We start from the raw sequence: 24,453 nt of genomic DNA, 5'->3' as shown, positions 1-24,453 counted from the left end.
ATGTCACTGCACCATCGCAATATTTCAGTAAGTGGGTGCTATGAGCATGGAGGCGTGGCTGTCATTAATTAACGGGCCGGTTAAGGCCCTCGAGGCACCAACTGTCTTTGATTTTACACAGCCTGTGCAATTTTCAGGGCGTCACACGGGCACAACAGGCAGGCGGGTAGGCCACATTTTCAAAAACCTCATCTACGGCAGGATAAGAGGGGTGAGTGAGCTAGCTAACGTGAGCTGTTTTTACTTCAGCTTATAAGTTGCTGCTGCTTGCTTGTGTGAACAGAACAACTTCATTTCACTTCAGCTGCTTTGACGGAAATAACAGGCTTCAGTTCAGGACACCGAAGGAGTCATAACACTTGGGAACTTCCAGGTATCAGACAGCCTTCCCTTACTCTGGGAATGGGGATTGTGGTCTCCGCTGGAGGCACCTCCTCCTCCGAGGAAGAGAGGGCCAGATGGGGTAGGAGGCCAGGTGTCCCTATTTAGCCTCCAGGGAAGCCGCCTGTGGGAGACAGGTGCAGGGACAAGAAGAAGTCCAAGGCGGAAGGGGCCGCAGAAGACGCCACTATCCTGCTGCCAGGGTTTACAGGTGGTGATGCAGCTACCTCAATATGTCTGTATGCAATGCCGAAGGAGGCTCTGCCTCTCAAGGGAGACCGTGAGCTCTACCTGTCAGATGATCGGCCCTAAGATCAGCTCCAACTGTGTGGGTGAACACCCCATGCCAGTGGTGCTGAAGGTCACAGCAGTCTTCGACTTCTATGCCTCTGGCTCTTCCCAGGGGTTGATGGGTGATCTTTGTGGAGTCTCCCAATCAGCTGTCCACAGTTGTCAAGCTGGTGACAGATGCTCCATTCAGGCGTGCATTGACTTTCATTAGTGAATGAATGCACAAACAAGGCCAGCCAGACAGAGCGAGCCAGAGGCTTTGCAGCGATTGCTGGGTCCCCCTGCGTCCAGGGTGCAATTGACTACACATGTGGCCAGCAAGGCGCTGCGGTAAGCCGGGTGCCTTCATCAACAGGAAGGGATTCCACTCGATGAACATGCAGAATCTGCACCCGATGGTCACAGACTATCTGCAAGTCTGTGCAAGGTAACCAAGCAGCTCCCATGACGCTTACATCCTGAGACACTCCCAGGTGCCAGGGCTCTTCAGTGCTCCACCCTGACTGGATGGATGGCTGCTGGGTGATAAGGGTTAGCCCCTCAAAAGGTGGCTCATGATGCCTCTCCGCCACCCAAGAACAGAGGCCGAGCAGCAGTACAATTGGAGCCAAGCCTCCACAGGGGCTATGGTAGAGAGCACCATCGGTCTTCTCGAGATGCGCTTCCAATGCCTGGACCGTTCAGGGGACACACTGCAATACCCCCAGATCGTGAGTCACTGATAGTGGCTGCATGCTGCACTCTCCACAATCTGGCGCTGGAAAGGAAGGACATAGTGGAGGAAGAAGATGTTGACGCAGCTGCTCTGGCAGCAGCGAGTCCAGTAGTGAGTCCGAGGACAAGCACATTCAGGAGAACGCTGAGGGAATAGATGCTGACCTGGGCAACCTCTAGGGAAGCAGGGACACCCGAGAGGCTTTGATCCAACGCTCCTTCAGCTAACCTACCAAAGATGAACCACCACCACATGCCAGGGCTGCAGGCTCCATACTCAATACCTGAAAGCAACATTTGCCTGGTCAGCAACATGCACTATGAGCCATTTCAATAAAGCTCAATGACAAACAAAGTCACTCATAACATCATGGGTTACTCTGCACCTGCAGAACTAATGAAGCACCCAGAGGTTTGTTGAGAACAAACACATATACTGGTGTGGTGCCTGGCATACATAAAACAAATTAATTCTCCATCACACCAACTCATAATGAACTTAAAAGCGAGGGGAAAAAAATATCACCAGTGATAAGCCTATGTGGTGCTGAAGGTGCTTTAAGTTTGCATTTGCAGGTGCTGTGCCTAGATGCAACCACCCCCACCCCTCGCTGACACCGGCATTGGAGACAGCCTGCTCACTCTGCTGTCCTGTTGACCTTGGCAGGCATCCTCTGGCCCATGGATTCTGTGCTGATCCTGCCTGGGAGGGAGCAGCCTGTGCCACGGCTGGCATCTCCCCTCATTGGATGCCACGGTCATTGGCAAAGGGGCAAAAGAGCTGCTGGCCTCATCCGGAGCACCCTGAGAGGAGCCCGCAGAGACAACAAGCAGCTCGTGCACCGACGTGAAGTCGCTTTGGACCTCGCCGCTCACCATTGATAGATGGGCACCCAGCTGAGATACCTGAGGTCATTACCGGTGTGAAGGTTTGCAGGTCCAAGCGCATCCCCAGGAAGCCCTGATTGTTCTCCTGGAGGAGTCTCTCCATGAGAGTTGCCACCCTCTCCATGGAGGAGACAGTGTGCTCAGCCATGAGGGTCATTGCATTACTCATGCTCCGCATGGACTCCTCCATCACTGAGACCATGGCATGCATTCCCTCATGCATCTCCACCAGATCCTCCCGCACATCCTGCTGGACTTCCAGCATCTGCAGCCTCAGGGACGACTCCAGAGGCTCAACATCAGCCACCAACTGAGTATATTCCTGGTCCCAAGCAGTCCTCTGACTGCCGGCGCCCGGGCACTGTCTGCCTCCGCTTGTACCTCAAGCGAGTGTGAAGTTCCCTCACCGCTGTGCACCGAAATAATTTCCGCCGATCTAATGCCCACCGAGGTGCTGGTATCTGCGCTGGTGCCTGCCTGGCTGTGTGTGTGTGATGCTGGTGCGTTTATATCGTCTGTGTCCTCTGGGGTGAGCAGTGGGCCTTCAGGCTCCTGACCCTGACGTGTCTGGTAAGCCTGAAAGGAAGAACAAGGACATGTCATTAGTTGAATTCATTACACTGTGTATGCCTGACACCCGGATCAGGATGCCCTTGTCTCTCCATTATCAATGGGGATTCCATGTTCGAGGCTCACAGCAATATAGAGACAACAGTGGAATGGTTGCTCAGACAGACATTCTGACCTCAGTCCACTGCACTCCTACCTCCCAGTGGCACCCCAACCTCAGTGCGGCCGGATGACCTAGGCGCATGGCGCCTCTCCAGCTCCAGTGCCTCATGCTCATATCTGGACAAGATTAGAAGGTGGGGTGCTCCTGTGCCATTCCACAACCTTTTGGCATTGTGTGGGATTAGTCCACCCTGTACCTGCATTGCCATTGCAGCCAGGCTAACCCCCATATGAGGAATACTTCGCAGGGCTCAGCTGATTCGTGACCCTGGAGACACACGGCACTCATTCCAACCCCTTGCCCAGATGCTGCCTCATTGACGTTTTCCACTCACACTCTAAGAACTCTGACATCCGGTTGGGGGGGGGCTCCTAACTGCTGTGCTAAATGACCCATGCCAACATGGTACTCACCCTTCCTGATTGCAGGAGATTATTGAAGTGCTTACCGCACTTCATGTGCACCTCACCACATCATGGGAGCTGACCCTGCATGCCACCTCCTCCTCCTAGGCATTTTTAGTGAGGTGGGGGACAAGTACATCCCAGCATGACTGCGGCCCTCCGAGTCAATGACAGCCTTCGCACGGCTGCTGTGGCCGCTTTTGGACCTGGTGGACATTGAGCCCCCGCTCACGCTTTCCCACTGATGCCAGAGTCGCGTATTATGCTGGACGGGCCTTAATTGGCCCACCCGCGTAAAATGGCGGTGCACAGCCAATCGCGGGCAGTGATCGGCTCCATGCCTGCTCCAGCCCAGCCCGCTCACCATAGAAAAAGTTCTCCCCTGGGGTGTAGTCCAATGAGACACTGAGCGCGAGTGCGATCTTCTACATTTTCTTGGTCTCCTATTGCAGAGGTTTCCAACTCCAAGCCTCAGAATCCTTCATTGCTGTTTCAAAACTCTCCCAGCAAAATATCCATTTGAAGTTCAATGTTCTCATTTTTATTCTTTCTGTCATGGCTGCTGCTGTCAGGTGTGCTTCTTTTTTCAGTGATGCCACAATCCTGTAAGCTGTATGTTAATATCCTGCTGCTACATCAAAACTGTGTTGCTAGTTTCCTCTCCCTGTTCTTACCTCCCTCACAATGGCTTTCAGTCAGAGCAAATTCTTGCCTCAGCAATAGATAGTCCACCCCAGGGCACCTGTGGCATTGCAGCTGGTGAGATTTGCACAGCCTGCCCAACTCTGAATGTTGCTGGTGTGGGCAATGGCATAGTCAAATGGCAGATGGTTTTAAATCCCACCTGTACTGTGACAGAAAGAACAGAAGCCATATGATAAAGCAATGTAAACAAAATGGCCTTATTTATCTCACACTGACCTTCTTGAATGTTTTGTCCCAGGAATCATTCATGTATCCCTTATAATTCATCAGCTCTTCTTCATCTTCCTTCGTTACCTTGGTAACTGGCACAACACCCGCAGGAAAATTTAACAAATTGAAAATAATTGTGTAGCTAGATATAGCTGTTGGGAAAAGTATTTTGAAATAATTTATTTGTAATTTTATTTCTCTGTCTTTCTTATATCCTCTGTATAATAAAAAATATGGTGCTTTATTCTCTATAAATTTGGATGATATCTATGAGCAAGGCCATTGATTTGCAGTTTTCAAGGAAAAATGGATAGAATCACAGAATGCAATTGCTAAAACTTGATACATTAAAAACAGAATCTGACGTATTCAGTCATCATAAAAAATAAAGCTCTCTACATAGAGTATAGTCTATCATCAATAACAACTTGTAGTCATGTGGCATCTTTAACATAGTTAAATGCTCCAACATGCTTCTTGAGAGCTTTATAAGCAAGAATTGACACTGAATCATGTGTAATGAATATCTATCTCATGGCTCATGTTGCTATTCTATAGATAATGTTTATTTCTGGGAAGATTGTTGCTGTGAAGGTAAGGTAACTAAAATGTTGGGCTTTTGAGATTTCCAGAACCCTAAAAGAGAATGGCAGTTCAGAAGGTTACCCATGTTTGTTTGATAGTCAGAATTGAAAAGATGGAGCCATAAAACAGCAGGTGGGATTACTTTGCTAGAGAACTGGAGACATGGTGTCTACACTACTTGAAAAGAAGTACAGTCCTGAGAGATATTTTGTTTTGGCAGTTAGAGATAAATTAGCTTAAATGCCTTCAGTGAATCCTAAAAGGTTATGTCATCATGGGGATGGATGGAGCTTAAAAAGGTTCTCTTGATTCATTTCATCTGTTTGCTGGAAGAGGTGGGGGGGGCGTTGGTTGAAGTTTGAACCTCATGTAGTTTTCAGCTCACTGAGAAGCCCTGGGAGCTGTTAGCAGGCTTCAGGCAGTTAGGGCTCAGAGAAGCCCTGGAAGCTATTTTATAGATTGGTGCAGCTGGGAGACTAGGGTTCAGAGAAACCCAGGGGCGGTGCCAACTTAGTGAAGCTAGTGGTCTGCAAAAGAGTTGGAAGTGGGCCAATAATTAAAGGCACGTGTGCAGCTTTGTGAATCCCATGGAATACAGTCTCAGGTGAAGAAATTGAACAATCGAGAGGTGAGTAGTCTGAGGAAATCTTAGTTGGAGCAGCTTTTGAGGGAATTCAGAGCCTAGAACTTTCAAAGTGAAGAGTTGAAATTCCTCATGAGGGTGACAGAGTTTTAATGAGATATTGTGACTCACAGTGGTCACTGATACCTGGGTGAGTTGCTGAGAAATCTGTAGGATCTGCTTAGGTTACATCTGCTATTTAATGTGCAGTGTGGTGTGTTTGACCATAGTTTGCCAATTAATTCATATTTAAGTCATGTTAATTCTGAATCTTACAATACAAGATTGATTTGTATATTATTTTACTTTGCTGACCTTGTACAGTAAAGTTCATTTTGTTTGTTTAAAACTGCAAAATCTTGTGGCTTTATTTTCTTAGTGGGTAACTGGGATTTCAAATTTTGTGTAATTGAAACAAAAAATTACTAGTCCCTAACTGGATTGTAAAACATGTAAAGAGATGTTTGGAAAGATGACCAAAAGCTTAGTTAAAGAAGTAGTGTCTTAAAGGAGAAAAGAGAGGTAAAGAGGTTGAGAAGTTTAGGGAGCAAATTCCAAAGCATAGGACATAGGCAATGGTGGAGTGATTAAAACTGGGGATGTGCAAGAGGCCAGAACTGGAAGAGCATAGATGGTTGTAGACTTGAAGGAGGTTACAGAGCTAGGGAGGGGCAAGGCCATTAAGGAATTTGAAAAAAAGGATGACAATTTTAAAATCAAGTCATAGCTTAACTGGGAGCCAATGCAGTTCAGCAAGCATACAGGCAATGAGAGGACTTGATGTGAGTGAGGACTTGGGCAGTAGAGTTTAAGATGAGAGGCCAGCTAGGAGTGTGTTGGAATAGTCAAATCTAGAGGTAACAAAAGCTTGGATTAGGGTTTCGGGAGCAGGTCAACTGAGGCATGGATGAAGTCTGGCAATCTATAGAAGTGGAAAGAGGCGGTTTTAGTGATGGTGCAGATATGTAGTTGGAAGTTCATCTCGGGGTCAAATACAATACTATATCATTGATCGGTCTGGATCAGCCTCAAATAGTTTCTAGGGAGAGGGATAGGGTCAGCGGCTGAGGAAAAGAATTTGTGGCAGGAGTTGAAGAAATTGGATTTTGTCTCCTCAACATTCAGTTGGAGGAAATTTCTGCTCATCCAATACTGGTTGTCAGATAAGCAGTATGAAACTTTAGAGTACATGGAAGGGTCAGGAGAAGTGGTGGTGAGGTAGAGCTGGATATTTTCAGGAATTGTGGAAACTGATGCTACTTTTTTGGATGTAGATGAGAAATACGAAGGGGCTGACTGGCAAAAAGCATTGTCAGATACCCTTAAAAAAAAGCTGCGGAAAACATTTTAATGATATATAGCAATAGAAATTTTTGTGTTGGCTGGTCACAAAAGAGAAAGATACAGAATAAAAATAGAATGCTCTCAAGACACTGGGCTTGTGAAGGGTTAACTGGACATAGAAATCTAATAAATCTGTGGACCCCTTAGAATATATTCAGCTCCATAAAATCCCATCTCAGCAACTGCACCATATGGTACATACACAGGATGTTGTAATGCCTAAAATATTGTACATTATCAATTGTATTGTTTTTCTAAAATAAACATGCTAATAAACTACATGTTCTGGAATCATATATTATATTTGTGCAATTCTGAATCTTTAATGTATCATTGATGACTGCCTCCTAATTGACAAAATGCATCTCATCCTATCGTGACTTTTCCCATTTACACTCAAACAGAAATAGGAATGATTCTCTACATCTAATTGGGGAGCATTATAGATGTTTCTTTTGTGGACAATCATTCATTGTTAGCTCATACTTGTGGTGATGAAAAAACAAATTCAGAATTGTACCCACATCATAAATGCACAAATGACCATCCATTACTAAAGGGTGTGACCCATCTGATTTCTCCCTGTGAATTAATACAAATGTGAATGTGAAATTATTGTTCTTTCTCTGGTATAACTTTGTAGTTGCCTATGAAGGAGATAGTCCTGAATTGTTACCTACCTGACAGTTTTCCAGCACATCCAATAGTAAAAGCAGGACCGATTGATGGGCAGAGTAGGACTTCAATGTTGTGCTTTCTCCATGCCTTCATGTACTCTTCACGGTAGGTCTACACAAAATACAAGAACTTAGCCTCATTATCAGTGGCAGTTTATTCTGAAATTAGCTGCTCAAGAAGTAAGAGGCAACTGTTTGGGAACTGAGTTGCCTTGGTTCTGTGGACTTCTGATAAACACATTGTTCTGTATATTTTTGGCTGCATCCTTATGCTTTAGGTTCAGTGTCAATTCTGTATTCTGTATTTTAAAAACCAGGAACTATGCTGCCAGGTTGCTATCTTGAGAACAATGAAAACTCATGCAATATAAATAATCTGAGTGATTGTAATATTGTTGGCTGAGTTTCATTGGATTCAAGTTTACTTGAAGTAGATTCTACTAAATCTGAGAAATGTAACATTAAACTATTATTGCAGTTTATTTAAGAATCAAATGGATCTTACTGATGCTGACAGCAACATTTGATCTTACCATTGCAGCAATATGGTGCTTCCACAGTTCCTTAACTGATCTAGGAAAACATGAAAATAAGGACACTAAAGGTCAGATAGAAACAGGTTTTCTGAATCAAAATATAGTGCCCTGATATTAACACCCCAGCCTCCCACCCCCAAGCAGGAATGCTACAGGTGGAAGAGCTAAGGTGCTGGGAATGGGAGAGTTGTCTGGTCATATTCCTTTTTGTGTTCCCAACCTCTGCCATCTTAATTTACTGTTATGGCCTTGTGAGGAGGGGTAAAATTGACTCCTCTATTGCACCATAACAGGGTTTTCTTGTGAAGATATGTGAAAGTATGTTATGAGTTAGGCAGCTGAAGACACAGCTACCAATGGGGAACAGAAAAAGGATGATGCACTAGTGGTCACAATTGGAGGAATGCAGAGTTTTCAGTGTGCTGGAGGGCTGGCAAAGGTTACAGAGATAGAGAGACCTCCCCTAGATGGTAATGCCTAAAATTCAATAAATATTATTTAAAGGAACTCTTAACAGAAACTTATAGGTGGAATCATCCCAGATTTGCACGAAGTGTGGTAGCAGGCATGAAAAATGACATTTTACCTGCCGACAGCAATGGTGTGTTTTTATGCTGTATCATCTGCTTCCTGCCTCATTAATTATACAAATATGAGGAAACACACTATCTTGCTGATGAGCAGTCACTGAATCACCCGCCATGCCATTACCTTACCATTTTCTCACTCCGGGTGCCATGTCTAAATTGTAGCCGCACACAGTTCTCAATGCTTATAGCCCAGGACTGCTCCAATGAAGACATGGCCCTGAAAGCCAAGAAGAGTTCAGTGACTCATCATTGGAGTGTCTTTTGGAAGCCCCCAGGGATGTCCTCTACCCTGCTTTGGCCGCAAGAGATCCAACGCTGCACAGAATAGGTTGGCCAGCCAGTGCAGAAAGGGGATGAATGATCTCATTCATGCCACCGGGATAAGGCAACCATTTCATCACTCTAAACTCACACTCGCAAGGCCATCACACATTCACTGACATGTCACTCACTGCCAGCTTAAGGGACATCACTGCTTGCTCACTCTCACACACCCTCATTTCTCTATCTGGCCTCATCTCCTCTGGAGACATCTCCTCTGCCCTCACCAAGTTGAGGCCACAGATCAACATGTGCCCCCGCACATACACCATGGGATACCTCCCTTCCCAAGTTGCCCTCGCCTAGCAGCCTCTTCCCTTGCCTGAGGCCACTTCTCTCCCTGAAGCCGTTGAAAAGTCACACCCTCCTTATGGCTAGTCTGGTTGGTAGACACTTGCCCATGAGCCCCTTTAAGATTGATGTGGTGCTGTCTGCAAAGCCTGGTGCTGATGACTACAAGCACTGCCCAGAGCAAAGTAGGCAAACAAACCTCGAAGTTCTGAGCAAAGGTGCACTTTGCTTATGTACAGTTGTGACACATGTCGGCGTGCAATCACACCAATGTGCCCAGATGATTCAGTGTGGAGGCGCGGGGGGTGATTCTGGTGAGCAGGGCTTATAATGAGATGCAGAAGCATTGAAAATTAGGTTCCCGATGTGCAGAGGGGTGAAAAGCAGCCTGCCATTGAATGACGGAGCAGACGATCTCAATCTGGTTTAACGACGACGTAAAACTGATTTTTGTGATCTCACAATATTTTCTGTTCCCACCCGCTATGACGTCCACAGCAAACAGAGCAGACAATCCCACCCTACGTCTCCAATTTGTGGTACAATATCAAAATGTTGTTTCTAGATATATTTTTTAAACTTTTTGAAAATTGGACCATTTGTGTACATAACTTGTTCTTCAGAGAACGTTACTGTCTCAAACTTCTGCAATATGCTTAATAAAGGATCAGCTTTAGGTATGAAAGAGATCACCAAAATCTCTATTAAAATATTCAAAAACACATCTTTTCATCCTTTTTCATAATTCACAACTCACCTTATTCCAGTCAATGCCTTGAAACCAGCAGCGATTCTAGGACTCTATGAAATATCAAAGAAGGACACGGCTGTATCATGGATATCACCACCATTACAGAAAAGGTGCAGATGTGGTCATTGCCACTCTCATTCAGTCACATCTTACTTTAAAACTGAAGTCAAAATATTGAAATCTCATGATCTACCTCAGTATCTACTGTATTTCATGGAGAAAATTAAGGGTATGCATTTAACATTCAACTATGAAGGACCTGAAATTAAGCCAGAATTGTAGATATATTGAGTCCAGGCCTCACACTGGGGACTCTCTGGAAGTCTTGTGAGCTGTTGAGGCCCTTAGAAAGTTAGAAGCATAGAAGAGAGCAGGCTGGAGCAGGAACTCCATGTGCCCACGAATCAGGACAAGGTCAGTAGGCAGAGTGAAAGCAGCCACACAGGCTGTAGTAAAGACTTAGGGAGGGTGCCTCAACTCTCAAATACTGAGGAATTTTTGGGAATTTGAGGAATATTAACAGTTATACAAACCTAACCACTGCCACCCTCTTGATGCCACACAAGATTGAATGAGTTATTTAACCTCTTCTTACCAAGATCATTGAAGATGAAGTCAGACAAATAAATTTGTACTCCTATATGATTAATTTCTATAATAAACTAAAATGTAAGTTGAAAATTGGCTAGCCAATAGAAAAAGGAAAATAATAAGTGAAAATAGTAATAGTAAGTAAAGTAATTACAGTTAAAGAAAGGGTAATATAGGGTATTTTAGCTTTGACTAGCTAACCCAGGGGTTGTGAGTTCAAATCTTATTGTTATAAAATTGAAACCAATAAATGTGTAAATGAGGAAATTGCTGGATTGCCATAAAAACTCAACTGACCCATTAATGTCGCCCAAGAAGAAAACCTACCAGCCCTACTTCTGGCTTAGTTGTGATTTCAGTTTCACATTATGTGGCATCTCTTAATGCTCTCAGTGCATCTAATGGTGGTCAAGTAAATAGTGCTCTTGCCAACACCTGAAGAACAAATCTAAAAAAGAAAACATGAAGAGGAAAATCTAGTGAGGAAGGTATGACAAAGATATTAAATAAATAGTTGTGTCAATTAGTGGTGCAAATGATGATGCAGGTATATTGGGTGAGAATTGTTAGCGATAACCATAGAAAAGGGACTGGTTCTGAAACAAATAGAACTTGAAGTTGATAAGTTATTTGTCCCTCATGTTGAAAGGAGTCAGAGGAGACTGCTATCTGATTGAAGCTCTGACTGTGTTTATCGATTAATAGTGGTGTGCTGCATGCTGCACAACTTTGACATCAAGAGGGATCAGCCCTTCCACCAACTGGTCAGTAAGAAGTGAAGGAAGGAAGAAGAGTAGGTGCAGGAGTAACACGAAGAGAAGGAAGAGCATGAGTAGCATCAACACCCATGCCCCTAACTGCCAGAGCTCTTAGATAGCAACTCATAGAGGGCATTTCACAGAAGCAAAGTTCCCATTCCAAAGTAGCAACAGTCCCACATTTCTTTTCATCACCTTCCTCACTCCCACCATTCAATAGTTATCCTTCAGTCCAATAGTTATGGGTCTTTCGTTCACTTCACTACAAATATTATCAACACTAAATGTAGAAAATATAGTCCACAACTCTACTTAATCTGTGTATAACAGTTCACAATTAAGAATCACTAATATAAAAGGCGCCCTTCCCTTTAGCACCTTTCCATGCAAATGCAGGAGATGCAACACCTGTCCTTTCACCTCCTCCCTTCTTACCGTTCAAGGCACCAAACTGTCCTTTCAAGTCAAACAACAATTTACGTGTACTTCTTTCAATTTAGTGTACTGCATTGGCTGTTCATGACGTGGTCTCCTCTACACTGGGGAGACCAAACATAGGCTAGGGGATATAAAACAGAAAATGCTGGAAAAACTCAGCAGGTCTGGCAGCATCAAAGAAGAGTCATATGGACTCGAAACATTAACTCTGACTGGAATTTTCCAGTCCCACTGGCGTCGAGCGTCATGGCGGGCTGGGGGTGGGGAACAATATGGCGAAAAGTCCAAAAATCAATTTCACGCCAGTGTGGAAGCACAGCAGGATCATTCGATGGTGTCTGCCGTGGCAGAACGTCAATCCCGCTGGAGGCTAGAGTGAACCCATTTCCCTCCCACTAATGGGATGCAAAGTAAGGCCAGACCAGAATCCTCCCCCCCATGCCAGATTTACCGTTACGCTGGCAGGAAAATACGCCAGTTCAGAACACATCTGCACAAGTGTGACATGCAGAAGCCAGAACTTACCGTTAGGGCCTTGCTCAGGTCGTAGACATCCGAGGAGCAGAAGATGCTGGAGCCATACAGCTATCGGATCCCGGAAGAACATGTGCATCACATGCTGGGTGGATTCTCATGGACATAGCTGCACCATGAAGCAGCTCACCAAAGGTAGGAGGCCTCCTTTGATGCCTGGGGTCTGCTTCAGAACATCACGGTCTTGGCCATTGGCTTCTGCAGATGATCGGTGAGGAGGGTGAAGAAGAAGGTCTAGGTTTGGCTAGGAGAGGAAGGTGTACCGGGTGAGGTGGGGGGTGGGGGGCAGTTGAGGTTAGGAGGGGGTGGACAAAGGTGTCAGGAGCAGGGGTGAGGTTGGAAGGGGGGGAACAAAGGTGTCAGGAGTTGAGGTTGGGAAGGGGGAGGACGGAGTACAGGGTAGGAGGGTGTAATGGGGAGAATGCGCCAAGTGGGGAGTTAGGCATAAGAGAAGAAGTTTGGCGAGGAAAAGTAGTCCTGGGGGACTAAGGTGTCCAGAACGAAGAAGGAGTTTGGAGGGAAGATGGAGTTCGGAGGGGGAAGGAGTCCAGGGGGACAAAGGAGTCCAGGGGGAGAAAGGAGTTCAGAAAGGGGAAGGAGACCTTGGAGCAGAAAGAAGTTCAAAGGAAGGAAGGAGTCCAGGGGGAAGAAGGAGTTCGGAGGGAGGGAAGCAATCCAGGGGGAGGAAGGTGTCTGGAGAGAGGAAGGAGCTCAGAGGTGAGAAGGAGTCCAGAGAGAGGAGGGAATAAGGATGGAGGAGGGAGTAAGGTGAGGAGGGATATCCAGGTGAATGTGCAAGGGAGGGGTCTGTGGAGTCAATGACTGCCTCCTGAGGAGCGAACTGAGGGTGGGTGTGGTAGAAGGGAATGGTGAGTATGAGAGGGGACCGAGGGGGCCGGAAGGGTGGGAGAGTGAGGGTGCATCACTAGTGGTAGAAGGGACAATGAGGGTGGTTGGCGGGACTCGGAGGCAGACACGGATTGTGGGGATGGGAAGGAAGAGGTTGGGGAGTTCAATGTGGACAGGGGTGGGATTCTCAGGAAGGTAGAGAACGTGCATGCTTACCTCGACATCCTGGAAAGAAAAGATTTTGGGTTGCTAGGTGGCAGTGGGGAGGTTGAAGGTGAGACCAGGGCAGTTGACATTGAATGCGGAAAAAGTGACTGGGGGAGGGGAAAAGACAGGGGAGCTAATCAAAAGCTTAACGACTATCATGGCTGTCGAAATCAAAAGCGAGCAGAGCCTCATGGTGGACGGGCATAGATGCATCTTTAGTGCAATCAGTGACTGGGTGGAGATGCAGGTCAGCTCAGATGGACAACTGAAAGCGAACCCCAGCAGGCAGCATTGAAAATGCTCGGGGCATTGAGATGAGTGTGATGGATGAAGGCTCCATGTGTGTGGGAGAGTGCTTGCACAAGGCTCCGAAAGGCCCTGCTACACATGCACTTCTTCCTCCAGAATCACTCGTGGCCCAGCTACATGAGGCTGAAGTGCTAGTTTGGCAGGGGGATGCAGTGGGAGGACTCATGAAGCCTGTAAATGAAGCTGAAAGAAAACATTACATGTTATCCAGTGAAAATGAATATATTTTCAGAATATAAAGTGACAAGATGTGTTCACCCATCTTGTGATCAGAATTTCTTACCTTTTCTAGACCTAACACTCCATCCACAGCGGGGTGGAGACAGCTGTGAGCAATGGTTGGCTCTGTTGCCTCTTATGACTTTGGCAACCTTTAGGGCTCTGGCTTGCTTTGGCCGTCCTCCTATCAGCCAGCTGCTCACTCTCCGGTGACAGGGGACGAGTTTGAGGGGGTCGCAGGCAGAGGGAACTTGGAGGAAGCAGACAGCCTCTGAGATTACTGAGTGGATGACCCATGGGGTGTCCAGCTGCCGCTCTTAATCCCTTCGGGTGCCCAAGGCCCCCAGCCTGACTCCCTGAGGGGAAGAAGCACCTGGACACACATCAAGGTGCCTCATTTCCCTCTCGCGTTGCCACTGCAGGAACTCACCCATGGTTACCAGAATGGAGTGTAAGTCTGCGCTAATCTCCGTGTTCCGCTGGACCAGGGTCTCCATGGCGTCCGCCATCCTTCCCATGGAGACCTCCATATGTGCCCATGTGGGCACCACTTCATCAGAGAGCAGGCAGACGCACTCCTCCAATTCACGTGTCACTCTGTTGCCGGCTTCCAACAGCTCTGCGTGATGTTCCCCCACCTTCTGCTAACTCTCCACGATGAGTTGGAAGGTCGAATCCAGAGGCTCGTCATGACTCCGACCTCACAGATGCCTCTTCCCCAGCAGTCCTCTGAGTGCCGGTGAGCTCAGTTGAACCTGCCTCCTCCTGCTGCGGACACATGCCCGCCCGTGTGGTGACCACCAGATTGTGACCCCGAGCCTGCTCTAGATCTATCGCACCAAGGTGTGCATCTCTGCACTGGTGGAGGGTGTGGATAAGCACTGTGATGGGTCTCCCAGGCTGCTTATTCCCTACTCTTCAATGGAGGTGGTGTCCTCTTGGCTGGGGGTGAGGATCTGGATGGAGCTGAGGGACTGGCTGGCTGAGGGCATCAGTCGCTTGGCAGAGCTCCCTGTGAACCAAAGTAGAGATAATTAGTGCATGGCAGCAGAGTCAAAAACAGGAGAGAGAGCACTCACAGTTTCGTTGAGAGAGGGATGATGTGGTGCAGGATCGCCATATGGGCGTTCACCACTGACCTCACCATCGCCACAGGCATGGTTCACGTCCTCACCAGTCAGCACAATGCCACACTCCTCAAAGTGAGTGAGGGGCCTAATTCAGGCCACTCCACCCCAGATCTGGGACCTCTCCCTGCTGTTGTGAGCCAGCTACTCCTGCATGGAAACTGATGGAGAGCATGAGCAGGACGCATGGCACTGCGTGGAATGCTTGTGTGGTGAGCGGAGCCATGGACGGGATGAGGATGCGAGCTCCAGAGGATATGAGCCTGATGGAGATGTGAGGGTGTATGTGAGAGTTAGTGGTGTTGTCCCTTGAGGTGTGAGATTCCTGTGGATGTGTAATGGGTTTGTGAGTGTGAGAGTTGAGAGTGATGAGGTGGTTGACTTACCCTGGCAGAAGAGATAAGAACATTCATCCTCTTCCTGCACTGGATGGCTGACCTCCTCTGTGCTCCAGTGGCATTGATCGCTGCTACCACCGCCTCCCAGGCCAGATTGGTAATTCTGGTGGACCCCCTGCAGCCTGAGCGGGGGTAGACAGCATCAGGGCGGCCTTCCACTGCGTCCAGCAGGCGCCCCAGAGAGGCGTCACTAAATTTGGGGCTGCCAATGTCTTTGCTTTTCAGCCCTCTGTCACCGGGAGCAGTCCTGTTCTGAAGACATGGAGTAGGCAGGTGCTCTGGTGCACTTTAAATGTGGCGCCCAAAACGAGGAAGTGCTGAGGTCACGGCAGGGTGGGCAAACCCGAGCCCGCCCACCAGCGATCTAGCATGTTTCCCACAAATGCATTATTAATGAGGCGGGAATGGGATGATACGGCGTGAAAAGCCACCATTGCGGCCGGCAGGTAAAACGTTCTTTTTCCTTTCCACTACCATACTTAATGCAAATATGAGACAATTCAACCTGTTCCTCTCTCCACAGATGATGCCAGACCTGCTGAGTTTTTCCTGCATTTTCTTTTATTATTATTGTGTACAACCTTTGTTACTTTACCAAACCCATTATCACTCTCCTTGGGTGTTCCATCATGAAATCTTTGATCACTTAATCTCTCCTACCTTCCATTCTATCACAGACATTCTCTTTTGTTCTGCCTTCCCCTCCCAATGTTTTAAAATGCTTATATTTCTATCTTTCTTCAGTTCTGATGAAGGGCCATCTCAACTTGAATTGTTAACTCAGTTTCTCTCCACAGATTCTGCCGAATATTTCCAGCATTTTTTTTTATTTTTCTTTACAATTAAGAATAACACTTGTGCAACCCCTTAGTGCCTGTCTTGTATTCATTTGCATATCCTAGTGCTCAACTATGTAAGCTATTATTCCCAGTGTTTACAGTCAGTTGAGGATACTTCAGATGGCCATGGTCGCAAACCCGAGCAACTCTGGATCTTACAGGTACAGATACAGGCCACGGCATCACAGCATGGGACAGGACATCTTGGCCCAACTGGTAGTGTGGCACTAATAAGAGCACTGGTAGACTAGTCGGTGAGGGAGCAGGCAATCTGCCATCCTGAGAATGGACAACAGGTGCCTCTCGCATGCAACCAAGACTTTTTTCTTGGAATGGCACTTTGGCAGTTCTACAGCGTTACGCAAGAACAAAGTGCAGAATTAAAAGCCGCTCCAGAAAACCCTTTCAACATTGGACCCCAAAGGCAAGATGACAGTCATTTGAGTATACCTTTCCCGTCAATCAGTCGCACGACTCCACTAAAGCTTTCATGTCTAAGATAAATAAATAGCTTATTCACTTGAATAAAACCGTTCAGGATTGAACCAATGTACTTAAAAATAGGTTTCCCTTCACATCTTACAATCTTAATAATGACCACAAACATCCTGATTCAGTGACTGCCAACACATACATTTCTAATGTCTTATTTATGTTCCCTTCACCCAAATCCATTTATGACAGAACTTTTATACTTACAAAAGGCTTCAGAAGAAAATGCAAGAGCTTTTTCATTACTTCAGGCATAGAGCATATGGACATCTGAAATTTCAAACTCGGATCAATGACGTCTCCTTTACTAGAAAATTCCAAAAGGTTTAATGGAATTAATTCCATCCTTGTGTACATTGTGTACATATTTATAAAATAAAATAAATCATTGCTCAGAGACTGAGAAATTCATCATATTTATAATATTAAAAATTAAATCCTCGATTTTTCAAAGAAGCTGACAACTTTAAACAGTCATAAATGTGTGTCTATGCCTCGGGATTACTGCTTTATAATGGCTGAATAAATTACATTCTGTTTTTACCAGACGATATTTCTGCATTTTTATTAATGTTTTTGGGGTCAAACTTCAAAATTCAGCCTGTTTTTCTGTTCTCACTCTAAACTAAAGACATTGCCTAATACATGTGGAAAACAAATAATTACACTGATAATCTATCGGGACATGAGCTTACCATAACTTAAACTGCTTATACTTCTACTATTCTATCACATGTAGTGAAAGAAAACCTAAAAAATACAAAAGAGTCAGTTTTTGCTTTGGTAGATTTAGTATAGTTCACTGCTGTAATGTAGGAAACTTGGCAGCTAAATTTGCTTACAGCAAGCTCCTACAAACAGCAACGTGATAATGGCCAGATAATCTGTATTTTTATTGTGACGTTAATTGAGGAATAAATATTGACAAGGACACCAGGGATACCACCTTGGCTCTTTGATGTCCATGTGAGAGGGCAACCAGAGCCTCAGTTTAACATCTCATCCAAAAGACAGCACCACTGGCTGTGCAGCACTCCCTCACTACTGCACTGGAGTGTCAGCATTGATTTTTGTGCTCAAGCCCTGGAACGGACTTGAATCCCTTCTAGCTTAGAAGTGAGAGTGCCACCAATTGAGCCAGGGCTGACAATACTAGGAATAGTGAGGTGCTGCCCTGGGGAGTAGCAGTGGCTCCAAAGAGCAGGAAAAGTTCAATTTTGACGTTACATAAATGCAATGCAGCTCAATATTTTAAATACGGTATGTGACATTCTGAGGAACCTGCCATCCTCTCACAGGAAAGTGCATTCATCCTCCTACTCCTGCAATTTCTCCGCCAGAGCCCTCAACCCTGCACATGTGCCAGTCACCACGATTGCCCGTGCAGAGATGCAGAGGTCGCAGTTTGAAGGAGGTCCCCAACAGATGCCTGCATGATGAGGCAGTCCACCACACTCTTCATTGCCGTTTAGACAGAGAGGTGAGCAGCCTACCTCCACCTCCTTCAAGGCAACATTAAGGTGGTGAGGTACTTCGTAGGAGTGTGCAAGAATGAATGGCACCATCTCGGCTACAGCATTAATGGGTTCACCTTGGTTACGTTGTTTATAGCACAATTGAGCATTTCTTGGGGCAGAATTTTGCCCTTGTCAGGCAGGCTTGGTGGGGGGGGAGGTGGTTGCAGGCGGGAGTGGTCAGGAACCAGACTGCAGCTGGGCTGCGATTTCACACTGGCGGGCCAATTAGGGCTCGCCCAGCGAGAAAGTTGTGCTTCAGTGCTCAGCGCTGCCTGTGTGGGGAGGGGATGAGGGCAAGAGCACAAGTTTGCACATGCATGTGGGTACGTGCTGGAAAAGCTCCCTGAGGCACGGAGCAGATTTTTTAAATGTAATAAAACATGTCCCCTCATATGACTCTGTCACTTGAGCAGGGACATGTTATTAATGAAACGTTAACATTTTTATTTTATTTTTATTTGCTGTTGGAAACCGCATCCTGCCCGCGGATGAGGTTTCCAAAAAAATGAAAGGCCGCTTGGCCTTTTCACCTGCCCTCCAACTGTAAGGTTGGATGGGCAGCAAAATTGTAGTTCAACTATAACTTTAATGGCCTTAATAGGCCTTTTAATTGTCGACGGGCACGCTGCCGATTCCCACGCACATCAGCTGACTGAAATATTGCGCAAGTGCACAATGACATCAGAACGTTCACCTGATGTCATCGCGCTTCATTTTAAGCTCGATCGGGTTGGGCACGCGCCTGCCCAACAAGGTAAAAATTCTGGCCTTGAATATATTTGCACTTCTACATGAGTTTGTGTTTATACGCTAGAGAGCTCAAAAAGAATGGTAACATTATGAAGGTGGTTCTTACTAGGAATAATGAGGGTGGCACACTGAGATCCATCTCAATGTGCCATCATCAGGATCAAGATTGTCGACAGATTTGTGATTTGGAGGGCTTCTTCCTTTTCTGCTGTATCACATAAGATTCCAGAGCACTGAGATGCTCCTTGTGTCTTTCATTGTCCATCCAGGCTTGACTTTAAGGGAGGCTCAATGATCAGACTCCATGAACAGAGGCTGGGCTGTAGGTGCATCTCAAGCATGAGTGCTGAGTGAAAGGCATCAATCTGCACTGCAGAGTTACACATTAGAGTACGTGGAAGCATCACAGCTCAAGAGGCCATGTATCATGTAGTAATATTGGTTGGCTGCTGTGCCTGCTAGATTTGTATTCCAAGTGTCATAGGATGTGCTTTGCACGGTGAGCAGAGGTATATGGCGCCCATGTCGGAAACCGGACCATTGGCCATAGTGGATGGTGCTCAAGTTCTTTCAAAGACCTGTTGTTGTACAGTTATGGGCATCGCATGAGCAAGATGCCTTATCTGCAGGTATGTTACGACATACAATCTTATCAGCATGTATAGGGTTTGAATTCTGACTTTGTGTCATTCTCAGCATTGTGGACATGGTTTGATTATGGACAATTGGCATCCTGAGCCACTCATTTGCAGTCATTGGTGTTTTTGTGAAGGGCCCAGATTGTGAATGACGTATTACCATGTGTGTTTGCAATATGATGAGGCTCATGGTTATTATGATGGTGAGGGTTTCAGCGAAATAAACGTGACTGAGTCCAACTCATTGATGTTTATTGTCTCCCATCTGTGGGCGATGGGCAATCCCTTGAGTAATTGTGGTGTCAATGTACAAGGTTCTTTAGATGGAAGTATGTTATTAGGGACTGGCTGATGGAAATTGGGATATTGGAGGACCTTGTGAGAATCTATTTTACACAAGGACCCATCTGGCGATGATCCCCACCTACATAGAGTCAGCTCTGGCTTCGTGGCCATAGCTCCCAGCTGGTCTGCCATTGGCAGCCACCTCAACTTCATCCATTTCAGAACCTTCTGAATAGACCAGGGTTTTCTCCCCCTCCTCACCTTCCTCATTTTTTTCCTCCTCAGAGGTTGGATCTCTGCCCATGCATCATCGTCATCGATTTGTATGCTCCTCCACCCCGCAATATCGTGCAGCATGCAGCACACCACTACTTTTCTTGGTACCCTTGCTGGGGCATATTGCAGAGCTCCAACTGAGGAATTGAGGCACATGAAGCACATCTTTAAAATGCCAATTTCCTACTTGATGGTAATCCTGGTGATGATATGGCTACTGTTGTAGTTGCGCTCTTCCTCCATTTGTGGGATCCTGAAGGGAGTCATTATCCAAGTTCTTAAGGCGTAGCCTTGTCCCCTAGATACCAACCATGGATCTATGTTGGTGGCTGCAATTGCTGAAGGAGTTAGAAACTCTTAGTATTAAGGAGTCATTTGAGCTGCCAGGAAACCTTGCACACACATGATAGCAATCTTTGTGGTGGTCAAAAACCACCTGTACATTGATTGAGTGGAATGACTTCCAGTTGATAAAGTGTCCGCATGTTGCATTTGGGCCTTTATGGCAACATGGGTGCACTCAATAACACCCTGCACCTGAGTGAAGCCTGCTAATTGGGCACAGGCCACGGTTCTCCTTGTCTGAGACACCAGATCTAGAGGGAAATTAATGTGATCCCCCACACAAGCAACAGCACATTAGTTACAGCCTTAATGCAGCTGTATACTGTTGACTGGGATATACCAGACAGGCCTCCTGATGATCCTTGGAAAGATCCTGAGGCATAGAAGTTGAGAACGATGGTTACCTTCACAGTCACTGGCAGGGCATGGGGGTTGATGGATTGTGGCTCGAGTTGTTGTTAGATCATGCGAAATGTACCTGTCATAACCTCACAGCTTAGCCTCAGTCATCTTTGACACTAGTTCTCCATCCATATTGTGGTAGGATGTCCTAGGTCTGTACGCCTTTCCCTCGGGGTAGTACCTGGTTGTCCTGCCTCTCCTCCTCCTCCTTGGAAGTGCAGCAGCCTCTCCCTCCTGACCTTCTGCCTCCCCCTCTGGCCTCCGGCTGCTCACGGTGACGAGCTTCTATGGCCTCTATGTGTGAGGGTGCTATGCCCATTTTCTATGTTCCTTTGCACTATGTGCTATGCATCCTTCCCCAGCATAAATTTCTTCCTGACACCTGGGTGCACAAGTCAGTAGGGGCAAAAATAATTGTCCTGCAAGACTTCTGCCTTGGGTTAAGGGAAGTTATTATCAATTTTTTTTGTGCCACTTCTGGGCAGTTTTAGGGCAAATTGCACTGGAGTACCCTACCTTTCTACCTATCCAAAGAAATAGCCAAGTTCAGACCTGCCCTTACCAAGTCTTCTTTGCACATTTCCAGTATCACACATCAAAATCCAACTGGAGTGGAGGCAGCTGACTATTTAAATGGCCAGCTGCCTCCATAAAATGTGCAAGTGTAAAATGGGGCCCCAGGCCCATTCCCACCACTGTAAAAATGGAGAATGCCATGCTTGGGGGTCAGGGACATACAATTTTCAGGCAGTTCCACTATTTTCACCATAACAGAGAGAGCCTCTGTTGTGGCGAAAGTCTGGGCCCAGTTAACATATTTTGGGGGTTTTCCTACACCCCCAACCCCTCCTTCACAAATAATCTTGTTGCTTACAAAATATAACGAAAGCAGATAACAATTTCAACTCAGGTGCCAATATTGTACATTTAAATCCATTGAGCTTACTTACAGGCTTTCTATAAGTGTAAGACCCTTGTCTGCAAGAAGTCCAGGAATAATTATTTCATTCATAGCATTGTACGTTTTTGGTGGTGTAAATGATATCAACTGAAAAGAGGGAGAAATAAAGGGTAAATCATTTGGTGTATTGAATTGAAGGCCCTGGAACAAACAAAAAAAAAGTCACTCCATGCTTCTTACATAACCAATCAATCCAATCTTAAAGTCAGAGATTGCCTGAAATATGTAACATAAAAACAAAAGTATATGAATGAAGAGAAACCTGTGCTTAGAAAGTGGAACTTGCTACCACAAGGAGAGCAGCACAGCTACATTTAAGGAAAGCTAGATAAAAACATAAAGGAGAGAGGAATGGAAGGGTATGCACATAGGGTTAAATGAAGAGGGGTGGGAGGAGGTTCATTCAGAGCATAAACAATGGCACGGGTCAGCTGAGCCATTTCTATGCTGGATATTCAATGTAATTCTATATAATTCAAAATCATCCAAATTGGGTTAACATATAAACGTGACCCAATTTATAACTTTCTGATTGGTTTGGTAGCATCTGAGTCATTAAAGTGAGAGTCGAAAACATGTTAAGAGGGAACCTTGGTGGTTTCCATCAATTTCACATGCACATGGCATTCCTGATGAAAGGAGTTAGTTTGCAATGAACTTTTGAAACTTACTGTGAGTGTTTTTCAAACCTTTCTACAGGGATCGCCTTAACTTATTAACACAGTCGCCACAGTTTGTTGTAAATATTGGCACACATCTAGTGACCCTTGTCTTAGCTTCAAAATCCCTGCGTTAACTAAACAAAGGAAAACTGTGCTCTTATTCGAGAATAATAATAATTTGTACATGGCCACAGAAATAGCATTCTGGTGAGTCCACAGATGAAGAAGCCTGATGAACTTGCAGACCCCCTGAGGTCCCCAGAATTGCCCATTTGAAAAAAAAAGTTGGGGGGGGGGGGGGGGGGTTGATGTCAGAACACAAATTACGCCATTTATCAAGTTTCTAGATCCAGAAAGTATAGTTAACTAACTAGGGTCTGCAATTCACAGCCATGGTTTTCCACTCCCAAGACTGCATTGCTTTATGCATTGGGGTCATATTCTCATGAAGTACACCTATGTTCTTCCAGGAATGAACACATTCATTTCTGTATGCACTCATCTCAAAGGAACCAGAAAGCAAGAAACAAACTGAAACAAAGCTTAGCATTCAGTATAGTAGAGAAGGGCATGAAGGTCCAACTGCATCTTTTTTTTAATTCATTTGTGGGGTGCATGTCACTGGCTAGGCCAGCATTTATTACCCATCCCTAATTGCCCTTGAGAACTGCTGGGCCATTTCAGAGGGCATTTAAGAGTCAACCACATTGCTGTGGGTCTGGAATCATATGTAGGCCAGATCCAAGGAAGGCAGATTTCCTTCCCTAAAGGCCATTAATGAACAGATGGGTTCTGGTTCAATGTTCTTACAACAATGGTTCCATGGTCACCATTAGATTTTTAATTACAGATATTTTATTGAATTCAAATTCCACCATCTGTAAGTAAGCTCAACAGATTTGAACCCAGGACCCCAGAGCATTACCCTAAGTCCCTGGCTTACCAGTCCAGTGAAAGTACTACTACACCACTACCTCCCCTGACCTACTTTAGTAACCCACTCTCTAGTGACCTAATAGTCAAAATTACCAACATCTCCTACCAAGCAATATCATTGGGCAGAATTTTGTGTCCTTCCCCATGGTGAGTTTGGTGATAGTGGTGGGGTACGGGGCCATGCAGAAAGGTGGCAGGTGGGGCCCTGACCACCTTCCCAATTCCACCTCAATTAAGTCCATGGCAGAAAGGCTCATGGACAGCCTTTCCGCCCCAACGCCAATCGAGGCCTTCAAATGAGTCATTAATACCCACCTGAGGGCCTCATCACACCACCACTGGTAGTAGCGCAGTGACAGGTGGGGGGGCCATGCAGAGAGCACAACTAGCAAACCCATGCGGGGATGCTTGTAGGCTCCCGGAGAGGGGGGGGTTTCTTGTTCAAACAGGGTGGGGATCTGCTGAGAGTCACCTCCCTGCGCTTGCCGATGACCTCCTCCCCCTTGCCGATGACCTCCCTCCCCCAGCAATCTCTACCCAGCCACCATCACTCACCTTGGCCTGGGATCCAGCAACTTCTGCTCCTGGAGTCCTTGATTCCAGGGGAAGGCCTGCTACTAGCCTGCAAATGCCTGAGTGGAGCAAGTTGCGACAGGCCTTCCTGAAAAAAAAGCGATGCAGGGCTCTCGCAAGCTCTCCAGCCATCAGCTGAGACCCCTGTCATCTCCGCAAGATTCTGGCCCTTATCAAGTCAATTGCCTTTTGTTTCATATAATCATATGTAGGCCATTCAACCCCTCAAGCCTGTTCCACCATTCAATTAGATCACAGCTAGTCTGCATCTTTTGCCCACCTTGGTTCTGTAACCCTTAATACC

The 24,453-nt window shown here is 46.1% G+C and overlaps 1 protein-coding gene across 1 annotated transcript in view; it reads right to left on the bottom strand.

Moving 5' to 3' along the window:
- The window catches only part of LOC121288965 (fatty-acid amide hydrolase 1-like), a 98,046-nt gene that overhangs the window by 18,503 nt on the left and 55,090 nt on the right, over nt 1-24,453 (bottom strand). Inside the window, exons 9-14 of the mRNA XM_041207828.1 lie at nt 21,968-22,065; nt 17,012-17,111; nt 10,050-10,093; nt 8,088-8,127; nt 7,558-7,666; nt 4,333-4,478 (exon numbers count right to left, since the gene is read on the bottom strand). Of these exons, the coding sequence (XP_041063762.1) occupies nt 4,333-4,478; nt 7,558-7,666; nt 8,088-8,127; nt 10,050-10,093; nt 17,012-17,111; nt 21,968-22,065 (537 nt within the window). The remainder of the gene's footprint in view (nt 1-4,332; nt 4,479-7,557; nt 7,667-8,087; nt 8,128-10,049; nt 10,094-17,011; nt 17,112-21,967; nt 22,066-24,453) is intronic.

The sequence above is a fragment of the Carcharodon carcharias genome, chromosome 16 (genome assembly GCF_017639515.1).
Source record: "Carcharodon carcharias isolate sCarCar2 chromosome 16, sCarCar2.pri, whole genome shotgun sequence".
NCBI lineage: Eukaryota > Metazoa > Chordata > Chondrichthyes > Lamniformes > Lamnidae > Carcharodon > Carcharodon carcharias.
Note: the sequence above shows the minus strand (reverse complement) of the source record. Positions and strands in the feature narration are given on the sequence as shown.